We start from the raw sequence: 15,783 nt of genomic DNA on the forward strand, positions 1-15,783 counted from the left end.
AACCCAAGTCCCTACAGACTGAGCTACTGCCGCCCATGATGATGGTGGTGGTGATGATGGTGATGGTGATGGTGATGATGATGGTTGTGAGGATGATGATGATGGTGGTGATGATGATGGTTGTAATGATGATGATGGTGGTGGTGATGATGGTGATGGTGATGATGATGGTTGTGAGGATGATGATGATGATGGTGATGATGATGGTTGTAATGATGATGATGGTGATGATGGTGATGATGATGATGATGGTGATGATGATGGTGATGATGATGGTGATGATGATGGTGATGATGATGGTGATGATGATGATGATGGTGATGATGATGGTTGTAATGATGATGATGGTGATGATGGTGGTGATGATGGTGATGGTGATGGTGGTGGTGATGATGGTTGTAATGATGATGATGGTGATGATGATGGTGATGATGATGGTGATGATGATGATGATGGTGATGCATCTGATGGTTGTCAGTAATGATGCTGATGATGGTGACTGATGATGAGCATGATGATGCATGATCGTGATGATGATCAGGTGATCGATGATCGATGATCAATCGATATCAGTTGATGATCATGATGATCAGCAGTAGAGCATTGTAATGATGATGATGGTGATGATGGTGATGATGATGATGATGGTGATGATGATGGTGATGATGATGGTGATGATGATGATGATGGTGATGATGATGGTTGTAATGATGATGATGGTGATGATGGTGGTGATGATGGTGAGTATGATGATGATGGTGATGATGATGGTGAGGGTAAGGGTGATGATGATGATGATGGTGAGGGTGAGGATGATGATTGTGATGATGATGGTGAGGGTGAGGATGATGATGGTGATGGTGATGATGATGGTGGTGATGTTTCAGGGTTGCAGTGTGATGTGGAGGACAACGTTTTGTTCCATCCTGTCGTACAGGAGGAACTTACCAACCCAAAGAATGGTGACTCCGCCCACAAACACCTGAAGCAGCAGGTAGAGTCTTGAACACACCTAAACAACGTAGTATTGAACTCTGAAGCTGTGTCACAGTGTCATGTGACCTCTCCCTTTCTTTGGTTTAGTTTAACCAGGTAACCAAAGTTAACCTTCCTTCTTCTCCTTCTCTCTCCACTGTGGTCGACAGAGCGCCCCCTTCAGGCCTGGAGCTTGTCTTAGTGCTCATGTTTTTGGATCTGTGTGTTTTTGATTGGTTCCTGTATCTGAAGCTGTTTGATGTTACATTTTATTAACATTCTGCACGTTTTTCTTAATGTACGCCTTTTCACCTGTCAGGTGTGTTCAGTCCTCTATCTTAGGTCATCTGGAGACACGGGGGTTGCTGGGAAGGGGGCGGTGCTTCATAGAGTTTGGAGCAGGTCGAGGGAAACTGTCTCACTGGATCCATGAAGCCCTGAAGACCCCAGACTTCCTGAAGTCCCCAGACCTCCTGCTGACCCAGGGTGACCTTCAGATGCTGCTGGTGGAGCGATCCAGTACTCGCTTCAAGGTAAGAAAAACCTTTGAAACCCCCCCCCCCCCCCCCCCCCCAGATGTCTGATCTAAGGGCAGCATCATGATACCCTAATCTGGTCTGTTCTGGTTCTGGTTCAGGTAGATGGGAAACATCAGGATCCTGGTGTCCAGTTTGAGCGGCTGCAGGTGGACATTCAACACCTGGACTTAGGTAAGACCCCCTCATCAGGGTCCTGAGTCAGCAGCTGTGTTTCAGTTCTGTCTTTAGTTCTGGTGTATAGTCCAAACTAAACCCTACATGTAAACTACTTAACTTAAGCTGTGTCATTGTTTGGTTACCATGGAGACGTAAGGTTCATCTTCACTAGCAGAGCGTAGTGTCCAAACTAACCAAAACAAAGTGTAAGAAATGAGGTTTGTACCTGATGTGACCAATCACAGAGCAGCGTTTGTCTCCTCTCGTGTCTGATCGTCTCTGAATGTGACCAATCACAGAGCAGCGTTTGTCTCCTCTCGTGTCTGATCGTCTCTGAATGTGACCAATCACAGAGCAGCGTTTGTCTCCTCTCGTGTCTGATCGTCTCTGAACAGATGATCGTCCAAAATAACTTCTGTTCACTGATGTTCATCCACAAACATAAACTCTAATGTTTGTACGAGCTGAGCTTCATGATGAGGGGAGAACTGAAGCCTACAGATCCTTCAACTGGTGAACAATAACAAAAGTGACCTCTAGTGGTGACATCTGTAACTACAACATCAGGTCATTTAATGGTCCTCTGTGATTGGACGACAAAATGATCTGAGCTCATGGTAAACTACAGCAGGAGTCAAAACAAAGTCATCAAACATTTCTGAGGGACGTAATCGATCACACTGCTGTTACCATGACAACCAGTAAAAACCCTCTGCTCCTCCTCCTCCAACCTATCACACCTTTAGAACAACATCACCATGACAACCATGTTTTACAGAGGATGTCACACCTACTAGTGAAACACCTGACATGTTAGGAGAGCGTAAACTCCGTCCTGAAATAGAGATTACGTTCAAACTAGACCAGGACTGAACCTACACAGAGCTGGACTCTGGTTCTGGTCTGACTGTGGTTGTTTGCAGGTCGGGTCCAGATGCTGCAACTGAAAAAGCTCCCTCTGGTTGGCGTGGGGAAACACCTGTGTGGAGCAGCAACAGGTGAGATCTAACTGCTGACAGGTCTGATTCGGACTCCTCCGACCCGGATTAATGGTCCTTGTGTCTGCTTCAGATCTGGCTCTAAGATGTTTGTTGGGGGCTCCAAGACCAAAAGACGGGACTGAGCCGCCCCCTAAACGCCTGAAAACCTCAGAACCAGAATCAACTGATCAGATGTCTGAGTCAGGAGCACTACCTGGTCCTGGTCCTGGTCCTGGTCCTGGTCCTGTACTGGGTCTGGCTGTGGCTCTCTGCTGCCACCATCGGTGCGAGTGGCGTCACTACGTGGGTCAGCAGTTCTTCCTGCAGCAAGGACTCGGAGCTGAAGAGTTCTCAGCTTTTTGTCGGATGTCCAGCTGGGCGACATGTGGTCTCAGACCGACCAATCAAGAACATCGGCTTCAGGATACAACCAATCTGAGAGGAGATGATGAAGAGCATGAACCAGCCGAGGAGACAGATGCTGTGAACAGGTAGCTATTTGACCACTGACCCCATCATGCTGACGTTCCTGGTCAGTCGAAACTTTAAAAAGACATGTTCTCTCCATGTGTTCCTCATGTTCTCTCCATATGTTCCTCATGTTCCTCGTCTTCTCTCCATGTGTTCCTCATGTTCTCTCCATGTGTTCCTCATGTTCCTCGTCTTCTCTCCATGTGTTCCTCGTCTTCTCTCCATATGTTCCTCATGTTCCTCGTCTTCTCTCCATGTGTTCCTCATGTTCTCTCCATGTGTTCCTCATGTTCTCTCCATGTGTTCCTCATGTTCTCTCCATGTGTTCCTCATGTTCTCTCCATGTGTTCCTCGTCTTCTCTCCATGTGTTCCTCGTCTTCTCTCCATGTGTTCCTCATGCTCTCTCCATGTGTTCATGTTCTCTCCATGTGTTCCTCGTCTTCTCTCCATGTGTTCCTCATGCTCTCTCCATGTGTTCATGTTCTCTCCATGTGTTCCTCGTCTTCTCTCCATGTGTTCCTCATCTTCTCTCCATGTGTTGTGTTCCTCATGTTCTCTCCATGTGTTCCTCATGTTCTCTCCATGTGTTCCTCATGTTCTCTCCATGTGTTCCTCATGTTCTCTCCATGTGTTCCTCGTCTTCTCTCCATGTGTTCCTCATCTTCTCTCCATGTGTTCCTCATGCTCTCTCCATGTGTTCATGTTCTCTCCATGTGTTCCTCGTCTTCTCTCCATGTGTTCCTCATCTTCTCTCCATGTGTTCATGTTCTCTCCATGTGTTCCTCATGTTCTCTCCATGTGTTCCTCATCTTCTCTCCATGTGTTCATGTTCTCTCCATGTGTTCCTCATGTTGTTGTTGTTTCCTCTGTAGCTTTCTGTCGTCCTCTGAGCGCGAGAAGATCGGGCGTCTCTGTAAGCTTCTGATCGATGGCGGCAGACTTCACTTCCTGCAGACGAGAGGATTTGACGGTAGACTGTGTCGTTACGTGGATACTCAGGTGACGCTGGAGAACATGCTGCTGACGGCTGTCCCCTCGTCTCCGTCCTGAACGACACACTGTCCCTGGAACAGTTTTTAATTTGTTTTGACAGAAAACCACAAAATGGAGTCATTTGGATTTTTATAAAGTTTTTTTATTAAAGGTCCACATGCTCAGTTTGATTGTTCTCATTGTGATTGTTCTCAGTGTGATTGTTCTCTGTGTGATTGATTGTTCTCAGTGTGATTGTTCTCAGTTTAATTGTTCTCATTGAGATTGTTCTCAGTTTGATTGTTCTCAGTGTGATTGTTCTCTGTGTGATTGATTGTTCTCAGTGTGATTGTTCTCAGTTTGATTGTTCTCATTGTGATTGTTCTCAGTGTGATTGTTCTCAGTTTGATTGTTCTCATTGTGATTGTTCTCAGTGTGATTGTTCTCTCTGTGATTGTTCTCAGTTTGATTGTTCTCTGTGTGATTGTTCTCATATGATTGTTCTGTGATTGTTCTCAGTGTGATTGTTCTGTGTGATTGTTCTCTGTATGATTGTATCAGTGTGATTGTTCTGTGTAATTGTTCTCTGTATGATTGTTCTCAGTGTGACTGTTCTCAGTTTGATTGTTCTGTGTGATTGTTCTCATGTGATTGTTCTGTGTGATTGTTCTTTGTGTGTTTCTTCTCAGTGTGATTGTTCTCAGTTTGATTGTTCTCATTGTGATTGTTCTCAGTTTGATTGTTCTCAGTTTGATTGTTCTCAGTGTGGTTGTTCTCAGTGTGATTGTTCTCATTGTGATTGTTCTGTGTGATTGTTCTCTGTATGATTGTTCTCAGTGTGATTGTTCTCTGTATTATTGTTCTCAGTGTGATCTCTGTATGATTGTTTTCAGTGTGATTGTTCTCAGTGAACGACACACCGTCCCTGGAACAGTTTTTAATTTGTTTTGACAGAAAACCACAAAATGGAGTCATTTGAATTTTTGTAAAGTTTTTTTATTAAAGGTCCACATGCTCAGTTTGATTGTTCTCAGTGTGATTGATTGTTCTCAGTGTGATTGTTCTCTGTGTGATTGTTCTCAGTTTGATTGTTCTCATTGTGATTGTTCTGTGTGATTGATTGTTCTCAGTGTGATTGTTCTCAGTTTAATTGTTCTCATTGTGATTGTTCTCAGTGTGATTGTTCTGTTTAATTGTTCTCATTGTGATTGTTCTCAGTGTGATTGTTCTCAGTTTGATTGTTCTCATTGTGATTGTTCTCGTGATTGTTCTGTGATTGTTCTCTGTGTGATTGTTCTCAGTGTGATTGTTCTGTGATTGTTCTCTGTGTGATTGATTGTTCTCAGTGTGATTGTTCTCAGTTTGATTGTTCTCAGTGTGATTGTTCTCAGTGTGATTGTTCTCAGTTTGATTGTTCTCATTGTGATTGTTCTCGTGATTGTTCTGTGATTGTTCTCTGTGTGATTGTTCTCAGTGTGATTGTTCTGTGTGATTGTTCTCTGTATGATTGTTCTCAGTGTGATTGTTCTCTGTATGATTGTTCTGTGTGATTGTTCTCAGTGTGATTGTTCTGTGTGATTCTTCTGTGTGATTCTTCTTAGTGTGATTGTTCTCAGTGTGATCTCTGTATGTTTGTTCTCAGTGTGATTGTTCTCTGTGATTGTTCTCTTTGTGATTGTTCTCTTTGTGATTGCTCTAGGTGTGATTGTTCTCAGTGTGATTGTTCTAGGTGTGATTGTTCTCAGTGTGATTGTTCTCAGTGAACTAATGAAAGCGTTAGCACAAAGTTCTCTTCTTCTCATGATTTAACATCTCTGAAATGAACATCTAAAAGTGTCTCTACAGAAAACAGAAGAATCTTCTCTAATTTCAAAACGTGTAGCTGAGCTCTGATGGAAAAGTCCAGAAGAAGAAGAGCAGCGATTATTTTATTGTGAAGTCGTCGTTTGGCTCTGAAACAGAAACATGACGTCAGATTATCAGAGTAAGAACACAATTTATTTTCAATAATAATGATTATTAAATGTTGTTACGTGTTAATGTGAATAACCCAAGGAGAAATGTTGTCAGAAAAAAACAGGAAGTCATGCAAAGAGTTTCCCAACCTGCGGGTGTGGGCCCCTGTGAGGGTCACGTCAGGAGTAAGGCGTGTTTGGAGACTTTCCTCGTTGTGTAACAGATTCCAGAAGGATTTAATCGTCTGCAGCGCTCAGACTCTAATGAACCAACACTTTATATGAAACTCCTCACATGAACTCTAGAAACAAGACTCTGCTGAGTCTGTCATTTAAAACACACCTGAACAGGTGAGTCATTCGGAACCTTCTGCTCCTTGTTAGTCCTCCCAACCAGGACCAGAACCTGAGCCCTGCTCAGACTGTGATGTCATCTGATGACAGCAGAGCTGTGCACACTGCAGTTAATCCAGAAGACTTTTTTTTATGTGGACGTTAATTTGAAAAACTATTATTAAAACTCTTCACTTCCAGTTTTAGTTCCTGTTAACATTCAAACTCCGCATGATGAGAACCACCTGAGCAGCAGCATAGCGCTCCCTGTACTTTAGAGAGCTGAAGACTGCGGTCCTCTTAAGAACTCGCATCTAATGACAAACAGCTGTTGCTGTTGTTGATTTTTGATTACACCGGTGTTACGGTTCAAAAAGTGACTGTGTTAAGTGGTGACTTTTGGTTGTCGTGGTTGCAGATGTTGAAGACAGAAAGTTATTTTGATCGTCATGTCTAAAACACCATCATATATATATGTTACCATGACAACCACAGATGCATTCAGCTGAGTCACCAGTCAACACGGTCACTCTTTGAAGCGTACCACCGGTGGACGTTAATATGAACTTCAGTTAATGATTAAATAACTGATTAACTCTTTGACTGCTCCAACATTTGTGCAGGTGTTTATGAAGCAAGGAGGCTCTCATAAAAGACTACCCTGCTGCATCATGGGAAGCGTAGTATCTGGTGTTTGAGGCTTTCTTTCTTCTATGTATCATGTAGCTCAGCTGCAGCTCAGGGTGACATCTTCATTTATCTGAAAACATCACACACACTTTAATGATGAACAGTTGCAATGATTTCCTCTCTGCTTCTTGATCACTTTGATTAAAGAGATAGTACACACAGCTCATGAAGAGGGAATACTTTCACACTGAGCCTAAAGGAGGGAGCATATTCTCAGGCTGAAGAGGACGCCGCATTTATATGTATCAGTTAAATCATGGCGGTTAATGTTGGAGGTCATGATGAGACTCTTGCTGCTGTGAAAATGTCTAATTTATGAAAATAAAGCGGGCTAATCCCCCCTGAGAGCGCACACAGTTACAGAGAGGAAGTGTTTTACAGTGCACACAGTTACAGAGGAGAAGTGTTTTACAGTGCACACAGTTACAGAGGGGAAGTGTTTTACAGTGCACACAGTTACAGAGAGGAAGTGTTTTACAGTGCACACAGTTACAGAGGTGAAGTGTTTTACAGCGCACACAGTTACAGAGGGGAAGTGTTTTACAGTGCACACAGTTACAGAGGAGAAGTGTTTTACAGTGCACACAGTTACAGAGAGGAAGTGTTTTACAGTGTTTTACAGTGCACACAGTTACAGAGGGGAAGTGTTTTACAGTGTTTTACAGTGCACACAGTTACAGAGGGGAAGTGTTTTACAGTGCACACAGTTACAGAGAGGAAGTGTTTTACAGTGCACACAGTTACAGAGGGGAAGTGTTTTACAGTGCACACAGTTACAGAGGGGAAGTGTTTTACAGTGCACACAGTTACAGAGTGGACGTGTTTTACAGTGCACACAGTTACAGAGGGGAAGTGTTTTACAGCGCACACCGTTACAGAGGGGAAGTGTTTTACAGTGCACACCGTTACAGCGGTGAAGTGTTTTACAGTGCACACAGTTACAGAGGTGAAGTGTTTTACAGTGTTTTACAGCGCACACAGTTACAGAGGGGAAGTGTTTTACAGTGCACACCGTTACAGCGGTGAAGTGTTTTACAGTGCACACAGTTACAGAGGTGAAGTGTTTTACAGTGTTTTACAGTGTTTTACAGCGCACACAGTTACAGAGGGGAAGTGTTTTACAGTGCACACAGTGACAGAGGGGAAGTGTTTTACAGTGTTTTACAGCGCACACAGTTACAGAGGGGAAGTGTTTTACAGTGCACACAGTTACAGAGGGGAAGTGTTTTACAGTGCACACAGTTACAGAGGTGAAGTGTTTTACAGTGCACACAGTTACAGAGGGGAAGTGTTTTACAGCGCACACAGTTACAGAGGGGAAGTGTTTTACAGCGCACACAGTTACAGAGGGGAAGTGTTTTACAGCGCACACAGTTACAGAGGGGAAGTGTTTTACAGTGCACACAGTTACAGAGGGGAAGTGTTTTACAGCGCACACCGTGTTTTACAGCGCACACCGTGACAGAGGGGAAGTGTTTTACAGTGCACACAGTGTTTTACAGCGCACACCGTGACAGAGGGGAAGTGTTTTACAGTGCACACAGTTACAGAGGTGAAGTGTTTTACAGTGTTTTACAGCGCACACAGTTACAGAGGTGAAGTGTTTTACAGTGCACACAGTTACAGAGGGGAAGTGTTTTACAGTGCACACAGTTACAGAGGGGAAGTGTTTTACAGCGCACACAGTTACAGAGGTGAAGTGTTTTACAGTGCACACAGTTACAGAGGGGAAGTGTTTTACAGTGCACACAGTTACAGAGGGGAAGTGTTTTACAGCGCACACAGTTACAGAGGGGAAGTGTTTTACAGTGCACACAGTTACAGAGGGGAAGTGTTTTACAGCGCACACAGTTACAGAGGGGAAGTGTTTTACAGCGCACACAGTGTTTTACAGTGCACAGTTTCTGATACTAACGGTTGACACAGTGCATATTGAGCATGGCGTACGCTCGCTTCCTGGACTCCCGGATGTACATCAGCATGAACTCTCGTCCAAACATTTCTCTGTCGTCTTCTTCATCGTCCTCCTCGTCCTCATGCTTCACCGCCCGACATGGCAGCGTCACGTCCAGAGTCAGAGGGTTGTCCCGAAAATTCACAAACCTGTTCGGACAGAAACACAAACCGGATCAGTCTGAGGGACGACACTTTGAATTATTTATTTATGAAAACAAAAATAATCTGCTGCCAGATGACAAGTCAGGATTTACACACTGAGGTCGGACTGACCTGATGACTTGTTGACTGACCTGATGACTTGTTGACTGACCTGATGATGACTTGTTGACTGACCTGATGACTTGTTGACTGACCTGATGACTTGTTGACTGACCTGATGATGACTTGTTGACTGACCTGGTGACTTGTTGACTGACCTGATGACTTGTTGACTGACCTGATGACTTGTTGACTGACCTGGTGACTTGTTGACTGACCTGATGATGACTTGTTGACTGACCTGATGACTTGTTGACTGACCTGATGATGACTTGTTGACTGACCTGGTGACTTGTTGACTGACCTGATGACTTGTTGACTGACCTGATGACTTGTTGACTGACCTGATGACTTGTTGACTGACCTGATGATGACTTGTTGACTGACCTGGTGACTTGTTGACTGACCTGATGACTTGTTGACTGACCTGATGACTTGTTGACTGACCTGATGATGACTTGTTGACTGACCTGGTGACTTGTTGACTGACCTGATGACTTGTTGATTGACCTGATGATGACTTGTTGACTGACCTGGTGACTTGTTGACTGACCTGGTGACTTGTTGACTGACCTGATGACTTGTTGACTGACCTGATGATGACTTGTTGACTGACCTGATGATGACTTGTTGACTGACCTGATGACTTGTTGACTGACCTGATGACTTGTTGACTGACCTGGTGACTTGTTGACTGACCTGATGATGACTTGTTGACTGACCTGGTGACTTGTTGACTGACCTGATGACTTGTTGACTGACCTGATGATGACTTGTTGACTGACCTGGTGACTTGTTGACTGACCTGGTGACTTGTTGACTGACCTGATGACTTGTTGACTGACCTGATGACTTGTTGACTGACCTGATGATGACTTGTTGACTGACCTGGTGACTTGTTGACTGACCTGATGATGACTTGTTGACTGACCTGCTGATGACTTGTTGACTGACCTGATGACTTGTTGACTGACCTGGTGACTTGTTGACTGACCTGATGATGACTTGTTGACTGACCTGATGACTTGTTGACTGACCTGGTGACTTGTTGACTGACCTGGTGACTTGTTGACTGACCTGATGATGACTTGTTGACTGACCTGATGACTTGTTGACTGACCTGATGATGACTTGTTGACTGACCTGATGACTTGTTGACTGACCTGATGATGACTTGTTGACTGACCTGGTGACTTGTTGACTGACCTGCTGATGACTTGTTGACTGACCTGATGACTTGTTGACTGACCTGATGACTTGTTGACTGACCTGATGACTTGTTGACTGACCTGATGATGACTTGTTGACTGACCTGATGATGACTTGTTGACTGACCTGGTGACTTGTTGACTGACCTGATGACTTGTTGACTGACCTGGTGACTTGTTGACTGACCTGATGATGACTTGTTGACTGACCTGATGACTTGTTGACTGACCTGGTGACTTGTTGACTGACCTGGTGACTTGTTGACTGACCTGATGACTTGTTGACTGACCTGATGATGACTTGTTGACTGACCTGATGACTTGTTGACTGACCTGATGATGACTTGTTGACTGACCTGGTGACTTGTTGACTGACCTGCTGATGACTTGTTGACTGACCTGATGACTTGTTGACTGACCTGATGACTTGTTGACTGACCTGATGATGACTTGTTGACTGACCTGGTGACTTGTTGACTGACCTGATGACTTGTTGACTGACCTGATGATGACTTGTTGACTGACCTGGTGACTTGTTGACTGACCTGGTGACTTGTTGACTGACCTGATGACTTGTTGACTGACCTGATGATGACTTGTTGACTGACCTGATGATGACTTGTTGACTGACCTGATGACTTGTTGACTGACCTGATGACTTGTTGACTGACCTGATGACTTGTTGACTGACCTGGTGACTTGTTGACTGACCTGATGATGACTTGTTGACTGACCTGGTGACTTGTTGACTGACCTGATGACTTGTTGACTGACCTGATGATGACTTGTTGACTGACCTGGTGACTTGTTGACTGACCTGGTGACTTGTTGACTGACCTGATGACTTGTTGACTGACCTGATGACTTGTTGACTGACCTGATGATGACTTGTTGACTGACCTGGTGACTTGTTGACTGACCTGATGATGACTTGTTGACTGACCTGCTGATGACTTGTTGACTGACCTGATGACTTGTTGACTGACCTGATGACTTGTTGACTGACCTGGTGACTTGTTGACTGACCTGATGATGACTTGTTGACTGACCTGATGACTTGTTGACTGACCTGGTGACTTGTTGACTGACCTGGTGACTTGTTGACTGACCTGATGATGACTTGTTGACTGACCTGGTGACTTGTTGACTGACCTGGTGACTTGTTGACTGACCTGATGATGACTTGTTGACTGACCTGATGACTTGTTGACTGACCTGATGACTTGTTGACTGACCTGGTGACTTGTTGACTGACCTGATGATGACTTTTTGACTGACCTGGTGACTTGTTGACTGACCTGATGATGACTTGTTGACTGACCTGATGACTTGTTGACTGACCTGATGACTTGTTGACTGACCTGGTGACTTTTTGACTGACCTGATGACTTGTTGACTGACCTGGTGACTTGTTGACTGACCTGGTGACTTTTTGACTGACCTGATGACTTGTTGACTGACCTGGTGACTTGTTGACTGACCTGATGATGACTTGTTGACTGACCTGGTGACTTGTTGACTGACCTGGTGACTTGTTGACTGACCTGATGATGACTTGTTGACTGACCTGATGACTTGTTGACTGACCTGATGACTTGTTGACTGACCTGGTGACTTGTTGACTGACCTGAGGTTGGACATGTCCTCCATCAGAGGAGGGATGTCTCTGAGTTGGTTGCTGCTGAGGACTAGAGTGTCGAGTCGAGTCATCCTGCTGATGCCGTCGGGGAGTCTCTCGAGTCGGTTCCTCTGCAGCCACAGCGTGTGCAGCTTCTCCATCCTGAGGACAGACACGTCTCTCTGTTCATTGGCTGATTGCAGGAGGGGGCGGGGCACATGTGTCTCCCTCACTCACCTGTCTATGTCTTCAGGTAAGTGCTCCAGCTGGTTTCCTCCCATGTCGAGCCACTCGAGTGCGGGCAGAGAGACCACGCAGTCCGGTACGCAGGTGAAGTCATTCATGGACAGGTCCAGGTGATGCAGGTTCTTCAGGCGCATCAGCTGATCCACAGAACACAATCAGGTCTACAGGTCTACAGGTAACAAAGGTGTGCCAGGTTCACACCTGGTTCTGAAGCTGGTTCAGGATTCAGGTGTTTGCCCTGAAGTAAACCAGTTCAGGAAATATACTCTATATCAAGATAGGCAGAGCAACAGCTGCCAGAGTATTCAGAGCTGCTGACTGGCTGGAGTATAGGTCATAAGCTCCGCCTCCTCCATGTTAACAGATGGGACATGAGTCAAACTACACCTTAAAATATGTCAGATTAATGTTTCTCTGTTTTCTGTGATTATACGTCTTAACTTAAATGGTGGTCTGAGGGGGGCAGTTTGGAAGGAGGGGTCTGAAAGGGGGATCAGAGGGGGCGTTTGGGAGGGAGGGGTCTGAGGTTGCGGTGTACCTGGTCAGGTAGCTGGTTCAGGTCTCGGTTCATGGCCAGCTCCAGTCTCTCCAGACTCTCACAGCCGCTCAGCTCCACAGGAACAAAGCCCACTCTGTTGTAGCTCAGCAGGAGCTCCCTGAGCCGGGTCAGACTCCCTGAGACCGGAACCAGAGGTCAGACATCGATCAGGGTCCTTGTGTGTATCTAAAGTGTGTATCTGAGTAACTGACCAATCTGTGGGGGGATCTCAGTGACGCCGTTCCGGGACAGGTCTAAAACCAGAAGGTTCTGGAAGCTTGAGATGAAGTGAGGGATCTTCTGGAGTCCAGTCCGGTGGATCTGCCACTCCTGAACCTGGCTGAGTTGGACCAGACAGCCAGGCAACACCTGAGGGGAGGGGGGTCCGAAAGTGTAAAACAGTAGCAGTAACCTGTGTAGTCCACTTCCTGTTGGGAGACATTACCTTCCAGTCCTCATGTTCCAGTCGGAGGATCAGGCGCCCGTCTTCAGTCTGCAGCTTCTGTTTGAGCCGAGCCAGAACCGCCCGGTCCTCCCAGACCCCGACACCCAGCCTGAACCAGGACCACACGAGACAGAAACACAACATCACAATGTTCAAAAACTGTTTTGAGTCCACATTTTCTTTTGAAAGAGAGAGCATGACGTGTGTCTCTTCTTAACTAATTATTAAAACAGCTCAATCTTCACTTCCTGTTGTCTTAACCAATGAAATAAGCTCCCAGCAGAGGAGGGCAGAGCCTGACCTGCCTGTAGCCCCGCCCCTTGCCGTCCTGCTCCTCTGATCTTCCTTCTCCTGTTTTATCTTGTTGATCCTCGTCTCCCACAGAGCTTTGATGGAGCTCACTGAGCCGCACGCCACCAAGCCCACCATGATGACCACTTCCTGTCAGACGGGTAGGGTTAGTCACAGCTCACAGGTGGACAGGTAGGATGAGCTCTGACCTTTGACCTGCAGCTGTGTCCTCCCTCCCAACATCCTGTTTGATTGAAAACGATCACATTAATAAACTGACCACATTTCAATTAAAGGAGGAAGCTGAAGGTTACACCGTGTCGATACCAGCATGGAGATGAAAACAGAAGTCCTTGGCGCCATTATCGGGTAATTTGACGTTTTTTGTTATGGGGGCTTTGTGTGTCTTTAATGTAGAGATAGGACAGATAGTCCAAGTTGCACAAATATGTTGGCAACGTTTGGAAAAGTGGGAGGGGCCTCGTTCTTCCTCTCTTACTGTCGCGACTATCGGTTAAAAAGGTCTGAAACGTTTTATAAAACATGAGATATCAAGTATCCAAAATCATAAACACCTTTAATTAACCTGTTAAATATTACATTACACTCTTCATGTGTTTGATTCCAACATGTTGTCACAGATTTTAGAAGGAGCAGGACACACACACACACACACACACACACACACACACACACACACACACACACACACACACACACACACACAGTATCTAGTCTCAGTATGCAGTCATTCTGAGTGTTGTCAGTATAAGAGGTTAGTACGGTTAGTGACAGTAAAAGTTAACATGTTAGTGTTTCAGTGTTCACCTTGTGTTTTGGCAGCAGCAGCTGTAGTCGTCCATGCTGCGTCTCTGCAGCTGAAATCTGACCTCAGACCTCCTGGGTAATTATAGCATCCAGGTCACATGACCCAACACACAGTCGCATGACCACCCTGGTATCAGCGCAAACAGTGGTGGGGGAGGCTATATTTTATATACACAGTATATATTGTATGTATATATAATATTTATATAAACAAAAGTTTGTTGTAAATGTACTGTGGGAGGTAGAGCCTTCAGTTATCAGACCTGCTCATGATACAGTCTCTAAATGTTCTATGGGAGGTAGAGCCTTCAGTTATCAGACCTGCTCGTGGTACCTACAGTCTCTAAATGTTCTATGGGAGGTAGAGCCTTCAGTTATCAGACCTGCTCATGATACAGTCTCTAAATGTACTATGGGAGGTAGAGCCTTCAGTTATCAGACCTGCTCGTGGTACCTACAGTCTCTAAATGTTCTATGGGAGGTAGAGCCTTCAGTTATCAGACCTGCTCATGGTACAGTCTCTAAATGTACTATGGGAGGTAGAGCCTTCAGTTATCAGACCTGCTCGTGGTACCGATAGTCTCTAAATGTTCTATGGGAGGTAGAGCCTTCAGTTATCAGACCTGCTCATGATACAGTCTCTAAATGTACTATGGGAGGTAGAGCCTTCAGTTATCAGACCTGCTCATGATACAGTCTCTAAATGTACTATGGGAGGTAGAGCCTTCAGTTATCAGACCTGCTCATGATACAGTCTCTAAATGTACTATGGGAGGTAGAGCCTTCAGTTATCAGACCTGCTCATGATACAGTCTCTAAATGTACTATGGGAGGTAGAGCCTTCAGTTATCAGACCTGCTCATGATACAGTCTCTAAATGTTCTATGGGAGGTAGAGCCTTCAGTTATCAGACCTGCTCATGATACAGTCTCTAAATGTACTATGGGAGGTAGAGCCTTCAGTTATCAGACCTGCTCATGATACAGTCTCTAAATGTACTATGGGAGGTAGAGCCTTCAGTTATCAGACCTGCTCATGATACAGTCTCTAAATGTTCTATGGGAGGTAGAGCCTTCAGTTATCAGACCTGCTCGTGGTACCTACAGTCTCTAAATGTTCTATGGGAGGTAGAGCCTTCAGTTATCAGACCTGCTCGTGGTACAGTCTCTAAATGTAGTATGGGAGGTAGAGCCTTCAGTTATCAGGCCTGCTCGTGGTACAGTCTCTAAATGTACTATGGGAGGTAGAGCCTTCAGCTATCAGGCTCCTCCCCTCCTATTTTCTGTCTCTTATAATTTTTAAACTCTATTGAGAACCCGC

At 45.2% G+C, this 15,783-nt stretch overlaps 2 protein-coding genes across 3 annotated transcripts in view; one reads left to right on the forward strand and one right to left on the reverse strand.

Moving 5' to 3' along the window:
* The window catches only part of trmt13 (tRNA methyltransferase 13 homolog), a 13,277-nt gene extending 8,159 nt beyond the window's left edge, over positions 1–5,118 (forward strand). For both annotated transcript variants that reach the window (XM_020658804.3, XM_065956369.1), the window contains 6 exons: positions 888–994; positions 1,305–1,508; positions 1,613–1,685; positions 2,594–2,668; positions 2,742–3,141; positions 3,995–5,118. In XM_020658804.3, the coding sequence (XP_020514460.1) occupies positions 888–994; positions 1,305–1,508; positions 1,613–1,685; positions 2,594–2,668; positions 2,742–3,141; positions 3,995–4,172 (1,037 nt within the window). In that variant the 3' untranslated portion in view covers positions 4,173–5,118. The remainder of the gene's footprint in view (positions 1–887; positions 995–1,304; positions 1,509–1,612; positions 1,686–2,593; positions 2,669–2,741; positions 3,142–3,994) is intronic.
* Positions 5,119–5,908: 790 nt separating this feature from the next.
* Positions 5,909–15,138, reverse strand: lrrc39 (leucine rich repeat containing 39). The gene is made up of 9 exons (XM_065956370.1): positions 14,464–15,138; positions 13,646–13,879; positions 13,345–13,453; positions 13,112–13,268; positions 12,900–13,036; positions 12,353–12,498; positions 12,125–12,277; positions 8,988–9,175; positions 5,909–6,046 (listed from the first exon to the last, which is right to left on the reverse strand). Exons 2-9 carry the CDS (start codon positions 13,771–13,773, stop codon positions 6,018–6,020), a joined length of 1,047 nt encoding a protein of 348 aa, XP_065812442.1. The 5' UTR covers positions 13,774–13,879; positions 14,464–15,138; the 3' UTR covers positions 5,909–6,017.
* Positions 15,139–15,783: the final 645 nt, after the last annotated feature.

This window comes from Labrus bergylta, chromosome 6 (assembly GCF_963930695.1).
Source record: "Labrus bergylta chromosome 6, fLabBer1.1, whole genome shotgun sequence".
Taxonomy (NCBI): domain Eukaryota; kingdom Metazoa; phylum Chordata; class Actinopteri; order Labriformes; family Labridae; genus Labrus; species Labrus bergylta.